Genomic DNA, 21,234 nt, shown 5'->3' on the forward strand with positions numbered 1-21,234 from the left:
AAATTGAAATGAAACGTAACTACAAAAGTTTGTCGTTGATAATCCGATACACCCGCACGATAAGAGCGATTTTGACTATAGCACCCGTTCTAAAAGAAATAATGAAATACAATCACATTTTTTTAACAAATCTCATTTGCATAGAAATATATTATTTTATAAAGAAAGAAGAATTTATATTAGAAATATAAGATTTTACCGCAAAATTTAAAAACAAAAACTGAGTGAAACCATAACCAAAAAAATTTAAATATTGAACTAACACAGTTTATTACACGAAATTATAATAGTTTTAAAAAGTTACTCATAACGTAATTTAAAGTGCGGATTCATTATCTAATTAAGATAATATCAAAAAATAAGATTAATTATTGTCAAAAAATATCTATAGTTAGTACTATGAATTATATTATAACTTTTAAGTCGTGTCTATAATTTGGATTGTGTATTTGTGAAAATTTCCATAATATATTGTATTATGGTAGTGGACATGGACAAATTAATGGTTATATTATGAATTTTCATATAGCGTTGTTGCTTTCTTTAAAGGATTTTTTCTTGATTTTAAAGTGTGAGAACACAGAGGGGTTGTGTTGGATAATAATTTTTGCGTGGACAAGTTTTTGTGTTACATAATGGCCAAAAAGTGTTAGTGGACTCAAGTGATAAGCTTTAAAACATTTAAGCGCCTAATATGTGATATATTCAACGATTGAATATAGCAAGTATATGATATATACTTGCTATATTCAATTGTTTTCACTAGGGATGTAAAAAATGATCAATAGTGAATTACTGATTACTGGTCATAATATTTTTTACTTTATTTTTAATAAATAAAATAGATATTTTTTTAGTTATTTACTTTTAAAATTGTGCTTTTAATAAGAAAATAGTCTTCTAATATTTGGGATAACACAAGGGCTAGCTACTAGGTATTAATTTGTGAAATAATGAAATTTAACAATAATTTTCTGGGTATCAGGCCTCAAAGCCAGCTCAAGAGCAATAAGAAACATGCATAGGAGTCTCCGCGTTATCTAACGCTTTATTTGCGTTAAATAAAGACGCGTCACGGCACTTTTTCACTCCCATTTACTTTTTAAACGCCTTAAAAACATGAATTTTTCTTAAATTATTTAAATTTTTTAACTTTTCATACTTCTTGTAAAAAATCTGATCCCTTAATTTGCTTGCAATCGACGAACAAACATTTTCACACCGCATCAGATTTTTAGGGAAGTAAAATTGTTTTTATTTTTTAAGCAAAAACCATGCGTCGGACAAAAAAAAATTAAGAGATCAAATTTGCTAAAAAGTGATTAAGGATTTTAAAAATAATTTTTATTTTTAGAAAAAGCAGTGGCGTAGAATTTTTTTCACTTAAAATATTCAATAGAAGACCTGTAGGAACGCCACTGGCAGTTGTTTTTTTTGATGTGCACAAAAAAATTTTTTGCACATCAAAAAATGCGTCTCGATGCATAGAATACATGTACCAAATTTCATAAAAATGTCTACAATATTGTTTAAGTTATTATTAAAAAACTGTTTTTTTTTTTAAACTTTAACACCCTGCATCTCAAATGTTAAGACGTTTAGGACGTATGTTCATAGGAAGTTTTTTTCTTAAAATGGGTCCAGGAATCACCCCCTAAATATTAGCACGTCTTTAAGGAACACCCTGTATTTGAAATCAGGACTATGAAGTCATATACAGTGCTTTCATTTCAAAACGAAACACCCTTAATAACTTTCTTAAAAAAAAAAAAACACGTCAAATTAGATATACAGGGGGACGTTTACGTTTAATTATGCATTTACTGAAGTTCTGTCAATCACCTCCTCACCTCCAGCTAACTCACTTTAATATGTCAAATGGGAACCCCCATAGTGTGATACATCCTAGTAAGGAGCGTAAAATTCTCTATTCAACGGTACCAAAAAAAAATGAAATCGGTAAATGTGTAAGCAAATAGTTAGCGCAAATGTCTAGAAATAATGAATATTTTATTTACGCCAAACTTTGGTATGTCAAATGGCTACCCCATGGTGTGATACATTATTTTAAAGGGCATTCATTATGCTATCAATGGTTGTAAAAAAAAATTAAATTGATTGACCAAGAAGCAATTAAAGTCTAAATCGGTAGGGTAGAAAAACAAATTTAATTAGTTTAACAAATTTATTTTATTAAATGTTCAAAATGCGCGTCATTATTAGCAAGACAATAAAAAAGCCAATTTCAAACTCCTTACGAACATTGGCAAGGGTCTGCCCGCTAATTTCTCTGTATTCTTGAAATATTCTATTTTTTAAATTCTCAATACTCTCAGGTGTGGTTTTATAAACTTTGCTTTTTAAGTAGCCCCAAAGAAAAAAGTCTAGTGGGGTTAGGTCCGGAGACCGCGCAGGCCATTCGATTGCACCACGTCTGCCAATCCACTTTTCTCGAAAATTTTCATCAAGCCACTCTCGAACTACCAAAGTGTAGTGCGCGGGAGCTCCATCCTGCTGAATATGTATATTATTTTTATTCAATAATATAGCACCATGTTGATCTACTTGATTTTCCATAGATTGGATGATGGAAGGGTATATTGCATTTTCTAAAAGGTTTAAATAAATTTCGCCAGTCAAATTTTCTTCCAAAAAAAATGTCCCGATTATTTCATTCCCATAAATTCCTGCCGAAACATTAATTTTTTGGGGATATTGGGTATGGCCTTCCCGAAAAACATGCGGATTTTCATTATCCCAGTATCTACAGTTATGTCTGTTCACCAGGCCATTTAAAAAAAAAGGTCGTATCGTCACTGAAGCAAATGTTCTTCAATAAATGGGGATCGTTGTCAATTCGCTGGCACATCACTTCACAAAATTGAATTCTCCTATCAAAATCATCTTCTCCGAGTTCATGAAGAATATGAATTTTATAAGGAAAGAACTTATTTTTTTTTAAACTTTATGTACGGAACCAGTGGAAATATTTGTTAGTTTTGCGGCCTTTGGTATAGACAAAGTTGGATCCATAGCAAATTGTCCTAGTACTTCAACTTGGCATGCTTCATCGACAACCCTATTTTCATATTTTTTCTTATTGCAAATCGATCCCGTCTCTGCAAAGTATTGCAGTGTTTTTTGTACCTATTAGGTAGGTTTCGCAAAAAATATAAGTGAAGTAAATACACATACAAAGTTATAAGACTGCAAAGATTTTTGCAAAAAATTTGAAGACACTCTTTTTTCTCGCAAATAACGGTACACATTCTTTACATAAAAAAATTAATAATTTGCTTGAACTAAATGTACTATTTGTTACCACACATAAATAAAATATTTATTATTTCTAGACATTTTCTCTAACTATTTGCTTACACATTTACCGATTTCATTTTTTTTGGTACCGTGGAATAGAGAATTTTACGCTGCTTACTATGATGTATCATACGATGGGGGTTCCCATTTGACATATTAAAGTGAGGTTAGCTGGAGGTGAGGAGGTGATTGACAGAACTTCAGTAAACGCATAATTAAACGTCCCCCTGTATATCTAATTTGACGTGTATTTTTTTTTTTTTTTTTTTTTTTTTTAAGAAAGTTATTAAGGGTGGATCGTTTTGAAATGAATGCACTGTATAACAAAAAACTGACCATCCGTCAAAATTTGAAATTTCTAAAGAAAATAAAATTTGACATCGGATTCAAAAATTTTAAGTCAAACTCCAAAAGTTTTGTATAAATCAATTTTTTTTTACTTGTCACCAAACCCATGTAGAGGAGAGGTCAGTATATGAGGAAGACCCTATTCAATTTAAAAAAAAAATTGTTTTTCCTTAAAATTCTGTATACATTTTGAGAAACTGAAACTGAAATAGGTTATCCAGAGAATATTTATAAACATTTTCAAAGTTTTGTGAGATCAGTTCTTTAAATTCCGGACATTTTGTACAATTTTTTGAAAGGAAATATAATATATGTCAAATAAGCAATTGTAGGCCAAAATTTGCCTTAAACGCCCAAAACCATGAATTGCGGAAAATTCCATATATCAAAGAATTAAACTCCAAAACATCCTAAAATCCATACACGAATTGACAGAAGTATTTTTTTTCCCATCTCAGTTCGAAAACCAATAATTAATAAAATAATGTATTTTTTAGATACAACCCTGGAACGACCCGCCGACGTCCGAAACCGCCCTGGAAGAAGAAGAACTGATGACAAACAACCGTAAAAAACAGACCGTCATTAAAAACGGCATCCACCCAATGACGAATAACGTGTCAAATGGGATAGAAAAAGACGACAATATGGCTTAACGAATTAAAGCTCTTCTTCACCACATTTCTTTGTAGGTAAAAAATCAAATTTCGTTACGTGATAGAATAAATAGTAATGATTGATTTAAAAGAAAAAAAAACCCTATTTCCTCATGATGTATTGTGATAATATAGGTTTAGGAGAAACTACTTAAACGGTTATAGTACTTTAAATTATTATATATATATAGATATATTGTGTAGCGTTTAAAAAAATTGAAAAAGTATTTTAGAATAGTTTATGTAATAATAATAATAATTACGTTATATTGGCATATACAGGTACTAACTAAACTTAGATGTAAGAGGTTTTTACATAGGCATATAACCAAAGGATTTTCATATACGTGAAGGGTGTTATTAATTAGTGGGTGGCCTAGTTCCCAAATTGTGTGCTATTTCTGAGGTACCATGAAATATTTTATCCCAATATTAAACTTAAAATATACAATAACTGTCTAGAAAAATGACGTAAATTAATTAAATACGCGATTATCAAGAAATAAAAATGTCAGGTTCAGATGCCCGGATATATAAGAAAAGATTGCCTTGAGGAAGTCATAAATTAATCGAGACACTTGTGACTTCTTTTTTCAATATATTTTCTGAAATATATTAAGAAAATCTGCTAAATGTTAATAATTTCAAAATTGTATAGGTTTCATTTATGAACATTTTGTATAATTTTTTTAACTTTCAATGAATATTTTTATTTTGAAAAAGGTTGAAATTGCCCAAAGAATATTTCGTTCCCCAAAACACGAAGTGAGGTAACTGACATTTGCATAATTTTACAGGAGAGCAAAAAAACGAAAAAGGTGCCCGTCTGCGGGCTCTGTACTACACAATAAGATGTGTAACGCAATACTTTTTTAAAGTTTTTCTTCTCAATGTATGTCTTTTTGAATACAAACAATATGAATACTATGTTTTAAATATTTTTTGAGAAAAATTATATTTAGATCACTTCGTGTTTCCAAAATAGTTCTGATACCGATACGACGCTAAATGAATATGATATTAAAATGCAATAACAATATTTTAAATAATTTTTATTGACAACACGCTGAAAATAATAATGTATGTTAAAACTTGAAAAACTCTTTTATATTTTTAAAAACAATATTTTTACTTTAAATTATATTTATTCAAAAATTAAACGGCCAGAGTAACGTGCTTAAATTTAGTATAATACTACTGTACTTTTTATTGGAAAACATCCTATTTATATTTAAAATTGATTGCTTAATTGGCATATCTCACGGTAAATTCCATATTTCCAAATATGCTGAGTAAGTTCCGGCGGTCGTTGCTATTGCGACCCCACGGTGTCGCAATACCATCGTGACTGTTACATAAGGTCAATATAATCGCATATAACATGTATATGCTGTATAGAAGCTCATAATTAACGTAATACTTCAAGTTACAAAACATAGTTAAATATTAATTTTTAGTAAACAACTTGTGATTTTCTTTAAAAAAAAGAAAAATAGGAAAAACTAACTATTTTCGTACGGAAGATTTTCATAAAATGTCTTAACTTTTGGCACGATTATTTGGCCGAATTATAGGAGTTCTTCCATTGCAGAGGGAAACCAAATCCTTATATTTCCGATAAGAAATATTTATCGGTCAGGTGTACAGTGAAGTAACTTTCATTTGATTTTTGGTAATACCTCTCTTTAATTCGATTACATCAATTTCGTCAATTAGATTGTTACAGTTTATTTTCGTCAGATACATAAAGAATAAGAAAATAAAATGAATCTAAAATGTTAGCGAAAGCATAGCCCGATTATAGAACTTTAAGAGGCAATTTCTAAGTTATTCTGGTGCTAAAATTAATAAAATAAACAGTTATCATTTCAGTATTAATTCTATTTTTGATATCAATAATTTTCAACCATTATGATGAAACTCAAATTATTAATCATAGCATTAATTTTTTTTAATTGTTTTGATTTCACTAATGTCAGAAGTCATATCCTAGCCAATAAGATCCCAGCTCATTCTCCTATATCCCTACTAAAACCATTTTTGGCGCGAAAATCTTTGACCTCTAGGAGTCTTGAAGAACAAGCCTTTGCCGAAGGTTGTTTCTTGGTATTTTTGCCGATTTTACTCCAATGAAAAGTTGAAAACTCACCTTTTGGGTATTTTAGTTTGTGGATACTAAATGCCATACTGCAATAGTGCAGGATTATAAGTGGTGTAGTTAAATCCCAACTTTTTCAAGGTTCTTTGTTTAAGTGTCCAGTTTTGTGTTCCCGAGAAAAGGCCAATTCCATTGGTAAGTCCTAATATTTTGATTTGGCATCTTGGTTTATGATAATCTACATATTACACATGTAATTTTATATAAGTAGACTCACGCATACCTTTTAAGTTTAACCATCAATGCTTATATCTACTTACTCTATTGGCGATTCCTCAATCTGGATATTCTTCCACTTTCAGGCTTTTTCTTTTATCCCCCAGTATGGTCTTTATCCACGATTATAAGAGGTAGAAATCTCCACTCATCTACTCCAATAACGTCCACAACATCTACATTGACATTCACTGTTAAACCGATCCACCCAGGTCTCCCATCGCAATCATGCAGCCCTTTTGGAGCCAGGTTTGATCAATGTTTGTGACGTTTAGTGAACCATGCAGTCAGTAAAACAACCTAACCAGTAAACCAAAGTCCTGTCAACATTCATTAGCTTTACTGTAGTATATTAGACTAAATACTAACCTCAAAATTACATTGTTACCACTCTCATCATTAGATTTTACTACCACACCATTGTTTTGAATAGTTTCATAATAACTAGGTACATATTAGTTATTTTATTGAAATAGACCGTATATATCTTGTAAACTGGATAAATAGGCCTATTTCGAAGGTACTCATGCGAACTTTTAGCCCCAAACAACATAATATAAGATTTTAGTGTTGATATAAACACTATATTTAGGAAGGGCAACATAACTTGTTCTTAGAATAATAAGTTTGATTATTAATTTTTCTTTTAATATAGATTCACTTAAAACTGTCTGTTCTTCCTTGTGAGATTTTCTTTCAGGTTTATAGGTCCTATAGTGCTTTTAGTAATTTCCTGTTTTCTTGGTCATCGGGATTTTCTTATCCATCTGGGATAAAACAGGTGGCGCTTATATTTTATTGATCTCTTGTTGAATCCACGCCACTCTACCAAAGTGGTTAGTGCTAGTCGGCTTCCCTTTGAGAAGATCCCCTGAGCTGTCTCTATAGCCTATAGTAAGTCTCCCTCCTTCCATTGGTTCCCTTGTACCCACTTTCTAACCCTCACTCCCCATATCTTTACTTCCTGTTATTCTCCATCCCTCCATTCAAATTTCATTTAATCCAAGTATAATTAAAGCGATATTAAGGTAATACATTTTTATTGATTAATTATAATTATTAATTCTTTAATTTTTAATTCTTTATTTTTTTTATTTTTTTTATTTTTTTTAATCTAACAAGATGGCTGGTTTAAAAAAATATTTTGTTTGGATGCATGATATCTACCTTGATTTCCATTATGTCGGTCCAGTTTACTGCTTTTCCTGATGCACTTTTTCGGATGGACAAGATCCTCAAATCCTTGGACAAAGTTTTAAAATCCAAACAATCAAAAATGTCATTGGGTAAACTTTATAGGGCTGTTAGCGTCTTGCCAAATTAATAATTGGTAGCAACTGGGCTGGTTCAAAAACATCTCCCGCTTTCCCAATTGCATGAGAAATACTGCTGTGAGCCGAATTTCCTTCATTTTGCCCATGGTTCGTAACAAAAAATCTTAGCGATATCTCCATAAGCTGGGGAAAAACATTCAAAGCGTACAAAAGCATTGCAACCACAACTTTTACCTTGGTTACAGTATTCCTCCAAAACTTTAAAAATACAAGTGGCAATTTCTGATGATCCTCTTTTACCGGCTGCTTCGTGCCACACGAAACAATGGCAATCTTTACTGGCTAAGTTATAAAGAGTAAAATTAAAGTTGGATAATCTACTCTTATAAAATAGAGCGCTCTCTTTGCTGATTGGTAAGTAGATTGTAACGTGTTTTTGGAGGTTGAGGCGGAGGTGAATTATACGACTGCTTTGAAGGCGGAATGACAACTGCTTTATTTTATGAAAATGGCGTTTTATATATACATGACAAATGACATATGCTACTTGTCAATCTGTATTGACATATCGATTAAGGCTCTTGTACATAAACGACTATGAAGTATACATCACATCCCCCTTATTGGCCCAAATAAAATGCTATATCACAACTTGCTTTTTTCCATCATTTCTATCACAGTTCAAACCTATTATTAAATACATAGCCTATATTTTAATACCCTACAAGTCTCTTAACATATACACAGCCTCATTAACCTAATTGTATGTACAACACAATTCTTTTATCTATATATATAAAATATATCTTCTCTATATAAAAATCATAACCATTTAACTATATATTTTATAATATACCTATGTAATTAGCATATGCCAAACAAATTCAGAACATTACTTATTATACAATATTCAATTTAAAAACTTTTTATTTATAGATTATGTAACCATCAAACTTTGAGTTTCTCTTAATATTTCGACCAGATTTAGATGTTGACGGGAGAATGTCAGTATTTGTAAAATCTGAATCTGCATGTGCATTAGAGTTTAATTGAGTGCTGTTTGCATCACTCTCATTTTGTAATAATTCCGTAATATTCTCAGTTGGTTGATAACATGTATTATCCACCACTGACTCAGTTGACTCGAAACTACTCGTACTTGAATTTAAATCCTCTATACTCATTCTGTCATCTCTCATCTGATCTATCTCTTCCCTGTCAACATGTAAATTTTCCTTACTTAAACCTAAATACATATATTCTTGAGTTCCACACAAAGATACGTCACTTTCTGTAAACACAAAATTATCATAGTTCAACGTTGCCCTTCAGTTTTGTCGGGTTTCTAAATTTTTTTAAAAATGTTCTATTTCTGACTAAAGTTGAGCCATCCTCTGTACAGGTCTTATAGGATCTAAATCCTAATATGTCAATAATAGTACCCCTTTTCCAAACTTGAGATAACTCTCCTTTATACAAAATTTCGTCATTTACTGCCAAATCTGACAAAGTTTTCACCCCTTTCTTGTCAAAATTCTTTTTTTGTTGTATTTTATTATGATCCAGATACTCATTATACTTTTTAATGTCAAGATTAGGTTTCACATTGTAAAGTTTAGGCAGCAAATCCCTGAGAGACCTACCCATTAAAATATGTGCTGGCGATTATGTATTGGCGTGTTGTGTAAATCTAAAAGAGCTAAGTAGGGATCTCTATTTTCACGTTTACATTTTTTTAACATGTTTTTGACAGTGCCTATTGTTCTTTCTACTTGTCCATTGGACTGAGGATACCTGGGAGATGAAATTATATGTGAAAACTGCAATTTTTGTGAAAAATCTTTAAATTCATTGCTGTTAAATTCAGGTCCTCCATCTGTGCATATAACCACAGGAATACCATGTCTTGAAAAAATTGATTTTAATTGCAAAATTACATTTTTACTTGTTAGATCCCCACTTAGATTCACCAGCTCCACAAATTTGGAATAATAATCTAGAGTAAGCAAATATGCCTGACCATCTAAATGAAAAATGTCACATACAACTTTTTGCCAAGGTATTTTCGGAATATCATGGGGACTCAATGGTTCTGACTGATTGTTTTTACTATAAATTTGACATGTTGCGGAAGACAACACCACGTCCTGGCTCTGCCTATTCATAAAAGGCCAATAAAAAGATAAATTTGCCCTTTGAATACATCTGTTGACCCCCGTGTGTGAATTTGAATGTAATTTATTTAAAATATCTAGTCTGCAAGCCAAAGGTACTATTAGTTTATGTCCCTTGTATATTAAATTATTTATGTATGATAATTCCGATGTTATTTTATAAAAAACTTTTAGGTTCTCTTGTACTTCCCTTATTTTATTAGGACAACCCTCTAGAATATAGGTTTTTAGCTGCTGTAAATCTGGATCAGAGTTTGTGTGTTTAGCAAGCTCTGCTATTTTTTCATCTGTTGCATCCAGAAAATGTTTCACGATACATATTTGAGCTTCTACTTCTAGTTCTTGATTTTCATTAAAATATTTGTTTTCATACGCTCGACTTAAAGTATCTGCAATAACTAATTTTTTGCCAGGTTTATAAATTAAAGTAAACTTAAATTTTCTTAACTGTAAAACCATTCTCTGCAATCTCGGTGGACATGAACTTATTGGTTTTTTAAAAATATGTATTAATGGAGAATGATCCGTTTCAACAGTAAAATTAGCTAACCCGTAAACATATTGAAAAAACTTTTCACAACCAAACCATACAGCCAAACATTCCTTCTCAATTTGTGAGTAATTCCTTTGTGTCTCCGTCAAAGCTCTGGATGCATGAGCACAGGCCACTGCATCCTGCAATAGGGTGGCACCCATACCATCTTTCGAAGCATCCACTGATATGACTACCGGCTTTCTAGGCTCAAAAAATTTAAGACACGGAGCTACAAAGAATGTCTTTAAGATTTTGAAATGCTAACTGGTGACCATTTTCCCACACAAATTGCACATTTTTTTTTAACAGCTCTCTCAACATAGTTGTTTTTTCTGAAAGATTTTTGACAAAACGACCCAGATATGTAACCATGCCCAGAAAACGCTGCACACCCTGGACATCCTGAGGCCTTGGCATATTTTTTATGGCTTCAACCTTCGATTCATCTGGAGTGATACCCTGGATGGAAATTTTGTGTCCTAAATATGTCACCTCATTCATACAAAATTTGCACTTTTCTTTATTGAACCTAACATTATGTTTTTTGGCCCTTTCAAACACTTTTTTTAAGATTTTTAAATGAGATTCATATGTGTCACTATAAACCAAGATGTCGTCATAATAGACTCCACAACCTGAAATATCTGAAAAAATGGCTGTCATCTTTTTCTGGAAAACCTGAGGAGCACAAGATAAACCAAAAGGCATTCTCAAATATCGATATTTGCCTAAATTTCCCACACTGAAAGTACAGATCTGCGAAGATTCTTTGTCCAGTTGTATCATTGAAAATCCCTGAGTAGCATCCAGTGTTGAGAAACATTTACAATTGCTCAGCTTCGATGTTAATTCCTCTACCGTTGGAATATGTCAAAAAAATTTTGTTTTAGTTGAGCATTTAAAGCTTTAGGGTCTAAACAAATACGCAAAGTATCATCTTTTTTTTTAACTATGACAATCGGATTTAACCACTCCGAACTCTCATTACTTTTTTCTATAATCTTGTTTTGCTCTAGGTTCTTTAAAGTAAGCTTTAATTTATTTTCTAGTGCAAAAGGAACTTTACGGGGGGGTACTACAACTGGTTGATAATTTTCTTTTAAATCTATGTGAAATTCATTTTCTAAACACCCTATACCATGAAATAAAAACTCATAATCTTTCATTATTGCCTCAAAAGACTGACTCTCACTATCAACTGAATCTATTTTTTTAATCAGACCCAAATCTACACAGCTTTTTAAACCCAAAATCGCTTTACCCCTTTGACTAACCACATAAAAAGGTATAAGTACCTTTTTATTTTTAACAGAACAATTTAACTTACAGCTTCCAATTATTGGCAAACTATTATCAGTATAAGAAATTAGTATTACCTTCGTTTTTTCTAAATTCTCAAATTCAAATCCTATCTTATGCAGAATTTCTACAGGCATGATGTTGGCCATCGCCCCATTGTCGAGTGTAAACTCGAAAAGCTGTCCACTGATGTTCACCGGTGTAGTCCATGAGCCCCCATGTATCTCGTTGACCTGGCCTTCGATTGCACTGACAGTCCCTATGAATAAAATCTCATCAGCGCTACGATTTATCTCATTCTGATCATCAAAAGTGAAATTTTTTTATTTTTATTTTTAAAATTATTACATTTCTCGCTATACTTATTATAGCTTCTATGGGTACTACTATTCCTATTTGAAACCCGATTCACCTTATTTGATTTATAGTTGCCTCCAGTTTGTCCTCGTCCTCTTGCCTCAGCTTTATTGCACAACGCTGCAAAATGGTTTGCCCCTCCACATGCTCCACAATGCTTCCCGAATGCTGGACACCTTCCATAGCTGTGGCGGTTGCCACACTTTCCACATTTGTTCTGCGGGTACTTCTTGACCAAGTTTACCATAGGCGAGACTTCAGGCGTCCCCGAGTAGGTCCCATGTCCAATGGCAATCTCCCGGCCATGCTCCTTACACTTCTGAGCATTGACGCAATACTGCACTACTTCTTCCAGCGTCTTCAGGTCAGCTTCCTCCAGGAGTCTCTCTCTCTGCGAGTGTGATTTTATGCCACAAGAATTTGCCAGATTTTTTAGCTCTGTTGAAAAATTTTCAATAGTCTGTGAGTCTTTTTGTTTGCAGGTAAACAATTTATGTCTAACGTAGGTAAGATTCTTCTTAGGATAAAAATACTGATCAAATTTCTCAATTAAAGGGTCTAGCTTATCTTTTTCAGCTTCAGTAAATGAAAATGTGTCAAAAATTCGAATCCCTTCCTCTCCAATTAAGGTTAAAAGTTGGGCGCATTGTGTTACCTGCTCTTTTTTCGTAATTTCTGTGGCCTTCAGGTAGGTGATGAACCGCTGTTTCCAAAAACTCCAGTTTTCCGCGACGTTTCCCGAAAACTTCATGGGCGGCACCCCGCGGAAATCCATGGTCTTGACGATTGTAGCAGAAAAAGTTCAAAATCTAGCAGGATTTCTTCAATATTTTAAGATTTTCTTCAATATTTCGTGTTTTCCGACTGCGCCATGTAACGTGTTGTTGAGGGTTGAGGCGGAGGTGAATTATACGACTGCTTTGAAGGCGGAATGACAACTGCTTTATTTTATGAAAATGGCGTTACTTGTCAATCTGTATTGACATATCGATTAAGGCTCTTGTACATAAACGACTATAAAGTATACATCACATAGATAACTTGCTGAAGGTCGAAAACCCTACATAGAGTTGTTTTGTCAGTAGTTGAGACTTCTTTAAATTCTTTCTTTAATGCTCTAACCTTGGATTTTTCCTTAATGTGATTTTCAAAGACTTGTTTTAACTCTTCTTGTACTTTTTCATTTCCTTCCCTAAATGATGCGCACAACGAACATTGGTCTTTCTTCGCATGATGAAAAAAGAGATTTTATTTTCGAGAGGGTTTATTTTGGATATTTTAAAGTTGTAGATCTTCAATGAACATGTCGTGCATCTTTTGTAATGTTAAGTCTGGATGAAGGTACAAACGCGAAGATTTTTCGCAGCAATAATGTGACTCCATCTTCGGGTATCTTTCAATATGGACACTTATTTTTTTTTCATTTCCTCTTCTCTTTGGCGACCGCCCCTTTTTTCTTTTTCTACGATTCCTACTTCACTAGTTTTACAAAGCGCTGTTCGAACTGAACGTTCAGAGATTCCCAGAGTATTAAAAAAAAAAAAAATTACAAACAGGTAAACGATTATAACCAATTGTAAAAAAATACTTTAAAGTATAACTTCGTCGAGATTCTGTCTTCACCGTTTTTCGATTGACTTTTTGTTTCGTAACGTGATTTATTAAAAAATCACGTTGCCTTGTAAGGTTAGCCAAAAGGTAATAACTATCAAACAGGCGTTTTCTTTCTTCTTCGTCTATTAATGGCATTTTTTGCCATTCTTTAAACACTTTTCGGATCGACATCGTGGTTTTATAACCTTAGCAGGAATGTTTTCCTTATAAGGGCTTAAGTATTCTTCACCAGAGTCCTTCAATCTTTTGGCCTCTTTCTGTTTGTTAATTTTTTAAATTTTCATTTCATGGTTTTCCTTTTCATTCCCGTCAACTAAAAAATCTTCAGGCTGGGCTGCACTTATTGACTTATCGGCGTCGCCTTGTTCCAGGTCTTGTAGATTGCCGATTTCGTCGATTTCAGCTGTTATATGAGCTGTTTTATGACCAAAACGTAAACAGTCATCCGGGTCTTCTATAAAATGTTCGTAACACAAAAGAATGCTGCAAATGTGGCATGCACTGAAAACTTCTGCTTTGCATCTTCTAGCTAAGACTAGAGAAGATACAATTTTTCAAATTTTAAAAATTTGTCAAAATGTTCTCTGGACTTTTGGAATAAATACCTATTTCAGCATTTTTTAAAAAAATATGTACAAAATATTAAGCAAAAAAGTCTTTTTTCGAAAAATTTTGTTTTTTCTTTAAATTGTACTAAACATCCATAACCTCAAAACTGGGCAAGATATAATTTTGAAAATTTGTACAAATATTCTTTGGACAATTTGACTAGATAACTATTTCACCAATTTTAAAAATATGTGCAAAGCATCAAAAAAAAACTGTACAAATATTCTTTGAACAATTTGACTAGATACTTATATCACTATTTTTTAAAAATGTACGAAGCACAAAAAAAATTATAAAATTTCCAAAAAAGTACAATATTTTTGTACTTGTACTATGCAATTATTCAAGAGTGCTCTAGACTATTTGAGTTGTTACCTATTTCAGCATTTTTCAAAACATGTACAAAATATTAGACAAAAAAAAATCGAAATGTACTAAACATCGATGACTTCAAAACCTGGCAAGAAACAATTTTGAAAGTTTGTACAAATATTTTTTGGATAATTTGACTACATACTTATTTCATTATTTTTTTAAAATAAGACAAAACATCAAAAAATTAATACATTTAAAAAAAAATAAAATATAAAAATAAATTGTTATATCCATAACTTTAAGCCCGGACTAGATGCAATTTTGAAAATCTATAGAAATATTATTTTCACCATTTGAGTGGATGCCTATTCCAGTATTTATTAAAATAAGTATAAAATAATTAAAAAAAAATCCTGTTTTTTTAATTGTACAAGTTGTCTATAAGTGGACATAATACAATTTTAAAAATTTGTACACATAGTCTTTGGACAATTTGAGTAGATACCTATTTCACCATTTTTCAAAATTGTACAAAACATCAAAAAATCAATTTGTGAAGAAGTGGAGATTAGTCCTAGATTGGACCACATAGAATTTTGAAAATGTGTACAAATATTCTTTGAATGATTTGAGTAGACACTTATTTTAGCATTTTATAAAATATGGACAAAATATTTTAAAAAAATAAAAAATTACAATTTTTTCTTAATAAATTGTATAGAAAGTCCATCCCCAAACCCAACCCCAAAACTAGATCTCATAAAAATGTGAAATTTATACAAATATATTCTTTGGACAATTTGACTGGATACCATAAATTTTTCAGAAACCAATTGCCATAATGTAACTGGACACCTTGTATACTTTTAAAACCACTGGTTATATGTCTATGCATTATTATTTTTAAATGCCATATTAGGGTATGTGCACAATTTCTCTTAGTACTACCACTCAATTCAAGGTACGTAGCTCCCAAAGATTTTTTATTATTTTTCTTGACAATCATCGTCACACATTCTTTCACGGAATAAAATGCATTCCTTCTTATTTATAGTGTTTGTCGAGAAAAGTCTAGTATTTCGAATTGTACTAAATGTTTTTGCGGGTGTATGTGCGTAACTTGCCACAGTTTTTGTTAAGGTCCACAGAAACAGATTTTACTAGAATACATAAACAAATCGCCGATTCTTGATAGCAACGTTATTTAGAACAAGTTTAGATATTTTAATGCTTTGCCGGCTTTGGAAGGATTAATTATTGTTAAATCAAAATACCTATTACAATTTATTTATTGTAGAATGAGGTTAGTTGGTCAAACGGCTTCAAGAATTTGGTGTTAAATATATACATAGAGATATTTTTTTTAACACACTTGGTGATTTTATTTATCCCCCAAATAACATGTAGTTGAGCACAAAAGTTGGCACTAAAAATTCCATATCTCAGCTAATATGAGAGCTACGACCCTGCGGATCGTAGGGTCGTAACGGACAAAACCGTTGAAATTTTCCCGATAGCTCCCATAGAAGCCGAGATATCGACCTTCAAAATTTGGAATTTTTCATTTTTCGGGTATACCCCCCGTATCGAATTTTTTCGAAATCAAACTAAGTATACCTTATTTGGGTCATCTACATTACGAAAACACAGGGTTATAACAGGATCCGAGCAGAACTAAGGGAATGAGGGCACTTTGAAAATCGTGAAAAAGTCGTTTTCGACGTCCGTTTTTGAGGCCAAAAATGGGCATCAAAAACGCCATATCTCAGCTATTAGAAGAGCTACGACCTTGCGGATGGTCTCGTTGGATTCAGAACGACGAAACTAAGACAAAACCGGTGGAATTTTCCCGATAGCTCCAATAGAAGCCTAGATATCGACCTTCAAAGTTTGGAATTTTTCATTTTTCGGGTATTCCCCCCCGTATCGAATTTTTTCACCAAAAATTGATTTTTTTCGAAATCAAACGAAGTATACCAGCGTCTTATTTGGGTCACCTAGACTATGAAAACACCGGGTTATAACAGGATCCGAGCAGAATTAAGGGAATGAGAGCACTTTGAAAATCCTGAAAAAGTCGTTTTCGACGTCCGTTTTTGAGGCCAAAAGTCGGCATCAAAAATGCCATATCTCAGCTATTAGAAGAGCTAGGACCTTGCGGATGGTCTCGTTGGATTCAGAATGACAAAACTAAGACAAAACCGTTAGAATTTTCCTGATAGCTCCAATAGAAGCCTAGATATCGACCTTCAAACTTTGGAATTTTTCATTTTTCGGGTATACCCCCCCGTATCGAATTTTTTCACCAAAAATTGATTTTTTTCGAAATCAAACTAAGTATACCAGCGTCTTATTTCGGTCACCTACATTACGAAAACACCGGGTTATAACAGGATCCGAGCAGAACTAAGGGAATAAGAGCACTTTGAAAATCGTGAATAAGTCGTTTTCGACGTCCGTTTTTGAGGCCAAAAATGGGCATCAAAAATGCCATATCTCAGCTATTACAAGAGCTACGACCTTGCGGATGGTCTCGTTGGATTCAGAACGACGAAACTAAGACAAACCCGTTGGAATTTTCCCGATAGCTCCAATAGAAGCCTAGATATGGACCTTCAAAATTTGGAATTTTTCATTTTTCGGGTATACCCCGCCGTATCGAATTTTTTCACCAAAAATTGATTTTTTTCGAAATCAAACTAAGTATACCAGCGTCTTATTTGGGTCACCTAGACTATGAAAACACCGGGTTATAACAGGATCCGAGCAGAATTAAGGGAATGAGAGCACTTTGAAAATCCTGAAAAAGTCGTTTTCGACGTCCGTTTTTGAGGCCAAAAATGGGCATCAAAAATGCCATATCTCAGCTATTAGAAAAGCTACGACCTTGCGGATGGTCTCGTTGGATTCAGAACGACGAAACTAAGACAAACCCGTTGGATTTTTCCCGATAGCTCCAATAAAAGCCTAGATATCGACCTTCAAAGTTTGGAATTTTTCATTTATCGGGTATACCCCCCCGTATCGAATTTTTTCACCAAAAATTGTTTTTTTTCGAAATTAAACTAAGTATACCAGCGTCTTATTTGGGTCACCTAGATTATGAAAACACCGGGTTATAACAGGATCCGAGCAGAACTAAGGGAATAAGAGCACTTTGAAAATCCTGAAAAAGTCGTTTTCGACGTCCGTTTTTGAGGCCAAAAATGGGCATCAAAAATGCCATATCTCAGCTATTAGAAGAGCTACGACCTTGCGGATGGTCTTGTTGGATTTAGAATGACGAAATTAAGACAAAACCGTTGGAATTTTCCCGATAGCTCCCATAGAAGCCGAGATATCGACCTTCAAAGTTTGGAATTTTTCATTTATCGGGTATACCCCCCCGTATCGAATTTTTTTACCAAAAATTGTTTTTTTTCGAAATTAAACTAAGTATACCAGCGTCTTATTTGGGTCACCTAGATTATGAAAACACCGGGTTATAACAGGATCCGAGCAGAATTAAGGGAATGAGAGCACTTTGAAAATCCTGAAAAAGTCGTTTTCGACGTCCGTTTTTGAGGCCAAAAATGGGCATCAAAAACGCCATATCTCAGCTATTAGAAGAGCTAGGACCTTGCGGATGGTCTCGTTGGATTCAGAATGACAAAACTAAGACAAAACCGTTAGAATTTTCCTGATAGCTCCAATAGAAGCCTAGATATCGACCTTCAAAGTTTGGAATTTTTCATTTTTCGGGTATACCCCCCCGTATCGAATTGTTTCACCAAAAATTTATTTTTTTCGAAATCAAACTAAGTATACCAGCGTCTTATTTGGGTCACCTACATTACGAAAACACCGGGTTATAACAGGATCCGAGCAGAATTAAGGGAATGAGAGCACTTTGAAAATCGTGAAAATGGCCGTTTTCGACGTCCGTTTTTGAGGCCAAAAATGGGCATCAAAAATGCCATATCTCAGCTATTACAAAAGCTACGACCTTGCGGATGGTCTCGTTGGATTCAGAACGACGAAACTAAGACAAAACCGTCGGAATTTTCCCGATACCTCCAATAGAAGCCGAGATATCGACCTTCAAAGTTTGGAATTTTTCATTTATCGGGTATACCCCCCCGTATCGAATTTTTTCACCAAAAATTGATTTCTTTCGAAATCAAACTAAGTATACCAACGTCTTATTCTGATCACCTAGATCACGAAAACACCGGGTTATAACAGGATCCGAGCAGAACTAAGGGAATAAGAGCACTTTGAAAATCCTGAAAAAGTCGTTTTCGACGTCCGTTTTTGAGGCCAAAAATGGGCATCAAAAATGCCATATCTCAGCTATTAGAAGAGCTACGACCTTGCGGATGGTCTCGTTGGATTCAGAACGACAAAACTAAGACAAAACCGTTGGAATTTTCCCGATACCTCCAATAGAAGCCGAGATATCGAACTTCAAAGTTTGGAATTTTTCATTTATCGGGTATACCCCCCCGTATCGAATTGTTTCACCAAAAATTGATTTTTTTCGAAATCAAACTAAGTATACCAGCGTCTTATTTGGGTCACCTACATTACGAAAACACCGGGTTATAACAGGATCCGAGCAGAATTAGAGGAATGAGAGCACTTTGAAAATCCTGAAAAAGTCGTTTTCGACGTCCGTTTTTAAGGCCAAAAATGGGCATCAAAAATGCCATATCTCAGCTATTAGAAGAGCTACGACCTTGCGGATGGTCTCGTTGGATTCAGAACGACAAAACTAAGACAAAACCGTTGGAATTTTCCCGATACCTCCAATAGAAGCCGAGATATCGAACTTCAAAGTTTGGAATTTTTCATTTATCGGGTATACCCCCCCGTATCGAATTGTTTCACCAAAAATTTATTTTTTTCGAAATCAAACTAAGTATACCAGCGTCTTATTTGGGTCACCTACATTACGAAAACACCGGGTTATAACAGGATCCGAGCAGAATTAAGGGAATGAGAGCACTTTGAAAATCGTGAAAATGGCCGTTTTCGACGTCCGTTTTTGAGGCCAAAAATGGGCATCAAAAATGCCATATCTCAGCTATTACAAAAGCTACGACCTTGCGGATGGTCTCGTTGGATTCAGAACGACGAAACTAAGACAAAACCGTCGGAATTTTCCCGATACCTCCAATAGAAGCCGAGATATCGACCTTCAAAGTTTGGAATTTTTCATTTATCGGGTATACCCCCCCGTATCGAATTTTTTCACCAAAAATTGATTTCTTTCGAAATCAAACTAAGTATACCAACGTCTTATTCTGATCACCTAGATCACGAAAACACCGGGTTATAACAGGATCCGAGCAGAACTAAGGGAATAAGAGCACTTTGAAAATCCTGAAAAAGTCGTTTTCGACGTCCGTTTTTGAGGCCAAAAATGGGCATCAAAAATGCCATATCTCAGCTATTAGAAGAGCTACGACCTTGCGGATGGTCTCGTTGGATTCAGAACGACAAAACTAAGACAAAACCGTTGGAATTTTCCCGATACCTCCAATAGAAGCCGAGATATCGACCTTCAAAGTTTGGAATTTTTCATTTATCGGGTATACCCCCCCGTATCGAATTTTTTCACCAAAAATTGATTTCTTTCGAAATCAAACTAAGTATACCAACGTCTTATTCTGATCACCTAGATCACGAAAACACCGGGTTATAACAGGATCCGAGCAGAACTAAGGGAATAAGAGCACTTTGAAAATCCTGAAAAAGTCGTTTTCGACGTCCGTTTTTGAGGCCAAAAATGGGCATCAAAAATGCCATATCTCAGCTATTACAAAAGCTACGACCTTGCGGATGGTCTCGTTGGATTCAGAACGACGAAACTAAGACAAAACCGTCGGAATTTTCCCGATAGCTCCAATAGAAGCCGAGATATCGACCTTCAAAGTTTGGAATTTTTCATTTATCCGGTATACCCCCCCGTATCAAATTTTTTCACCAAAAATTGATTTCTTTCGAAATCAAACTAAGTATACCAGCGTCTTATTTGGGTCACCTAGATTATGAAAACACCGGGTTATAACAGGATCCGAGCAGAATTAAGGGAATGAGAGCACTTTGAAAATCCTGAGAAAGTCGTTTTCGACGTCCGTTTTTGAGGCCAAAAATGGGCATCAAAAATGCCATATCTCAGCTATTAGAAGAGCTACGACCTTGCGGACGGTCTCGTTGGATTCAGAACGACAAAACTAAGACAAAACCGTTGGAATTTTCCCGATAGCTCCAATAGAAGCCGAGATATCGACCTTCAAAGTTTGGAATTTTTCATTTATCGGGTATACGGGTATCGAATTTTTTCACCAAAAATTGTTTTTTTTCGAAATTAAACTAA

General features: G+C 33.8%; 1 protein-coding gene across 2 annotated transcripts in view; it reads left to right on the forward strand.

Moving 5' to 3' along the window:
* The window catches only part of LOC126733550 (sialin), a 77,212-nt gene extending 60,968 nt beyond the window's left edge, over nt 1-16,244 (forward strand). For both annotated transcript variants that reach the window (XM_050436884.1, XM_050436885.1), the window contains exon 11: nt 4,164-16,244. In XM_050436884.1, the coding sequence (XP_050292841.1) occupies nt 4,164-4,322 (159 nt within the window). In that variant the 3' untranslated portion in view covers nt 4,323-16,244. The remainder of the gene's footprint in view (nt 1-4,163) is intronic.
* Nucleotides 16,245-21,234: the final 4,990 nt, after the last annotated feature.

The sequence above is a fragment of the Anthonomus grandis genome, chromosome 2 (genome assembly GCF_022605725.1).
Source record: "Anthonomus grandis grandis chromosome 2, icAntGran1.3, whole genome shotgun sequence".
Classification (NCBI taxonomy): Eukaryota; Metazoa; Arthropoda; class Insecta; order Coleoptera; family Curculionidae; genus Anthonomus; species Anthonomus grandis.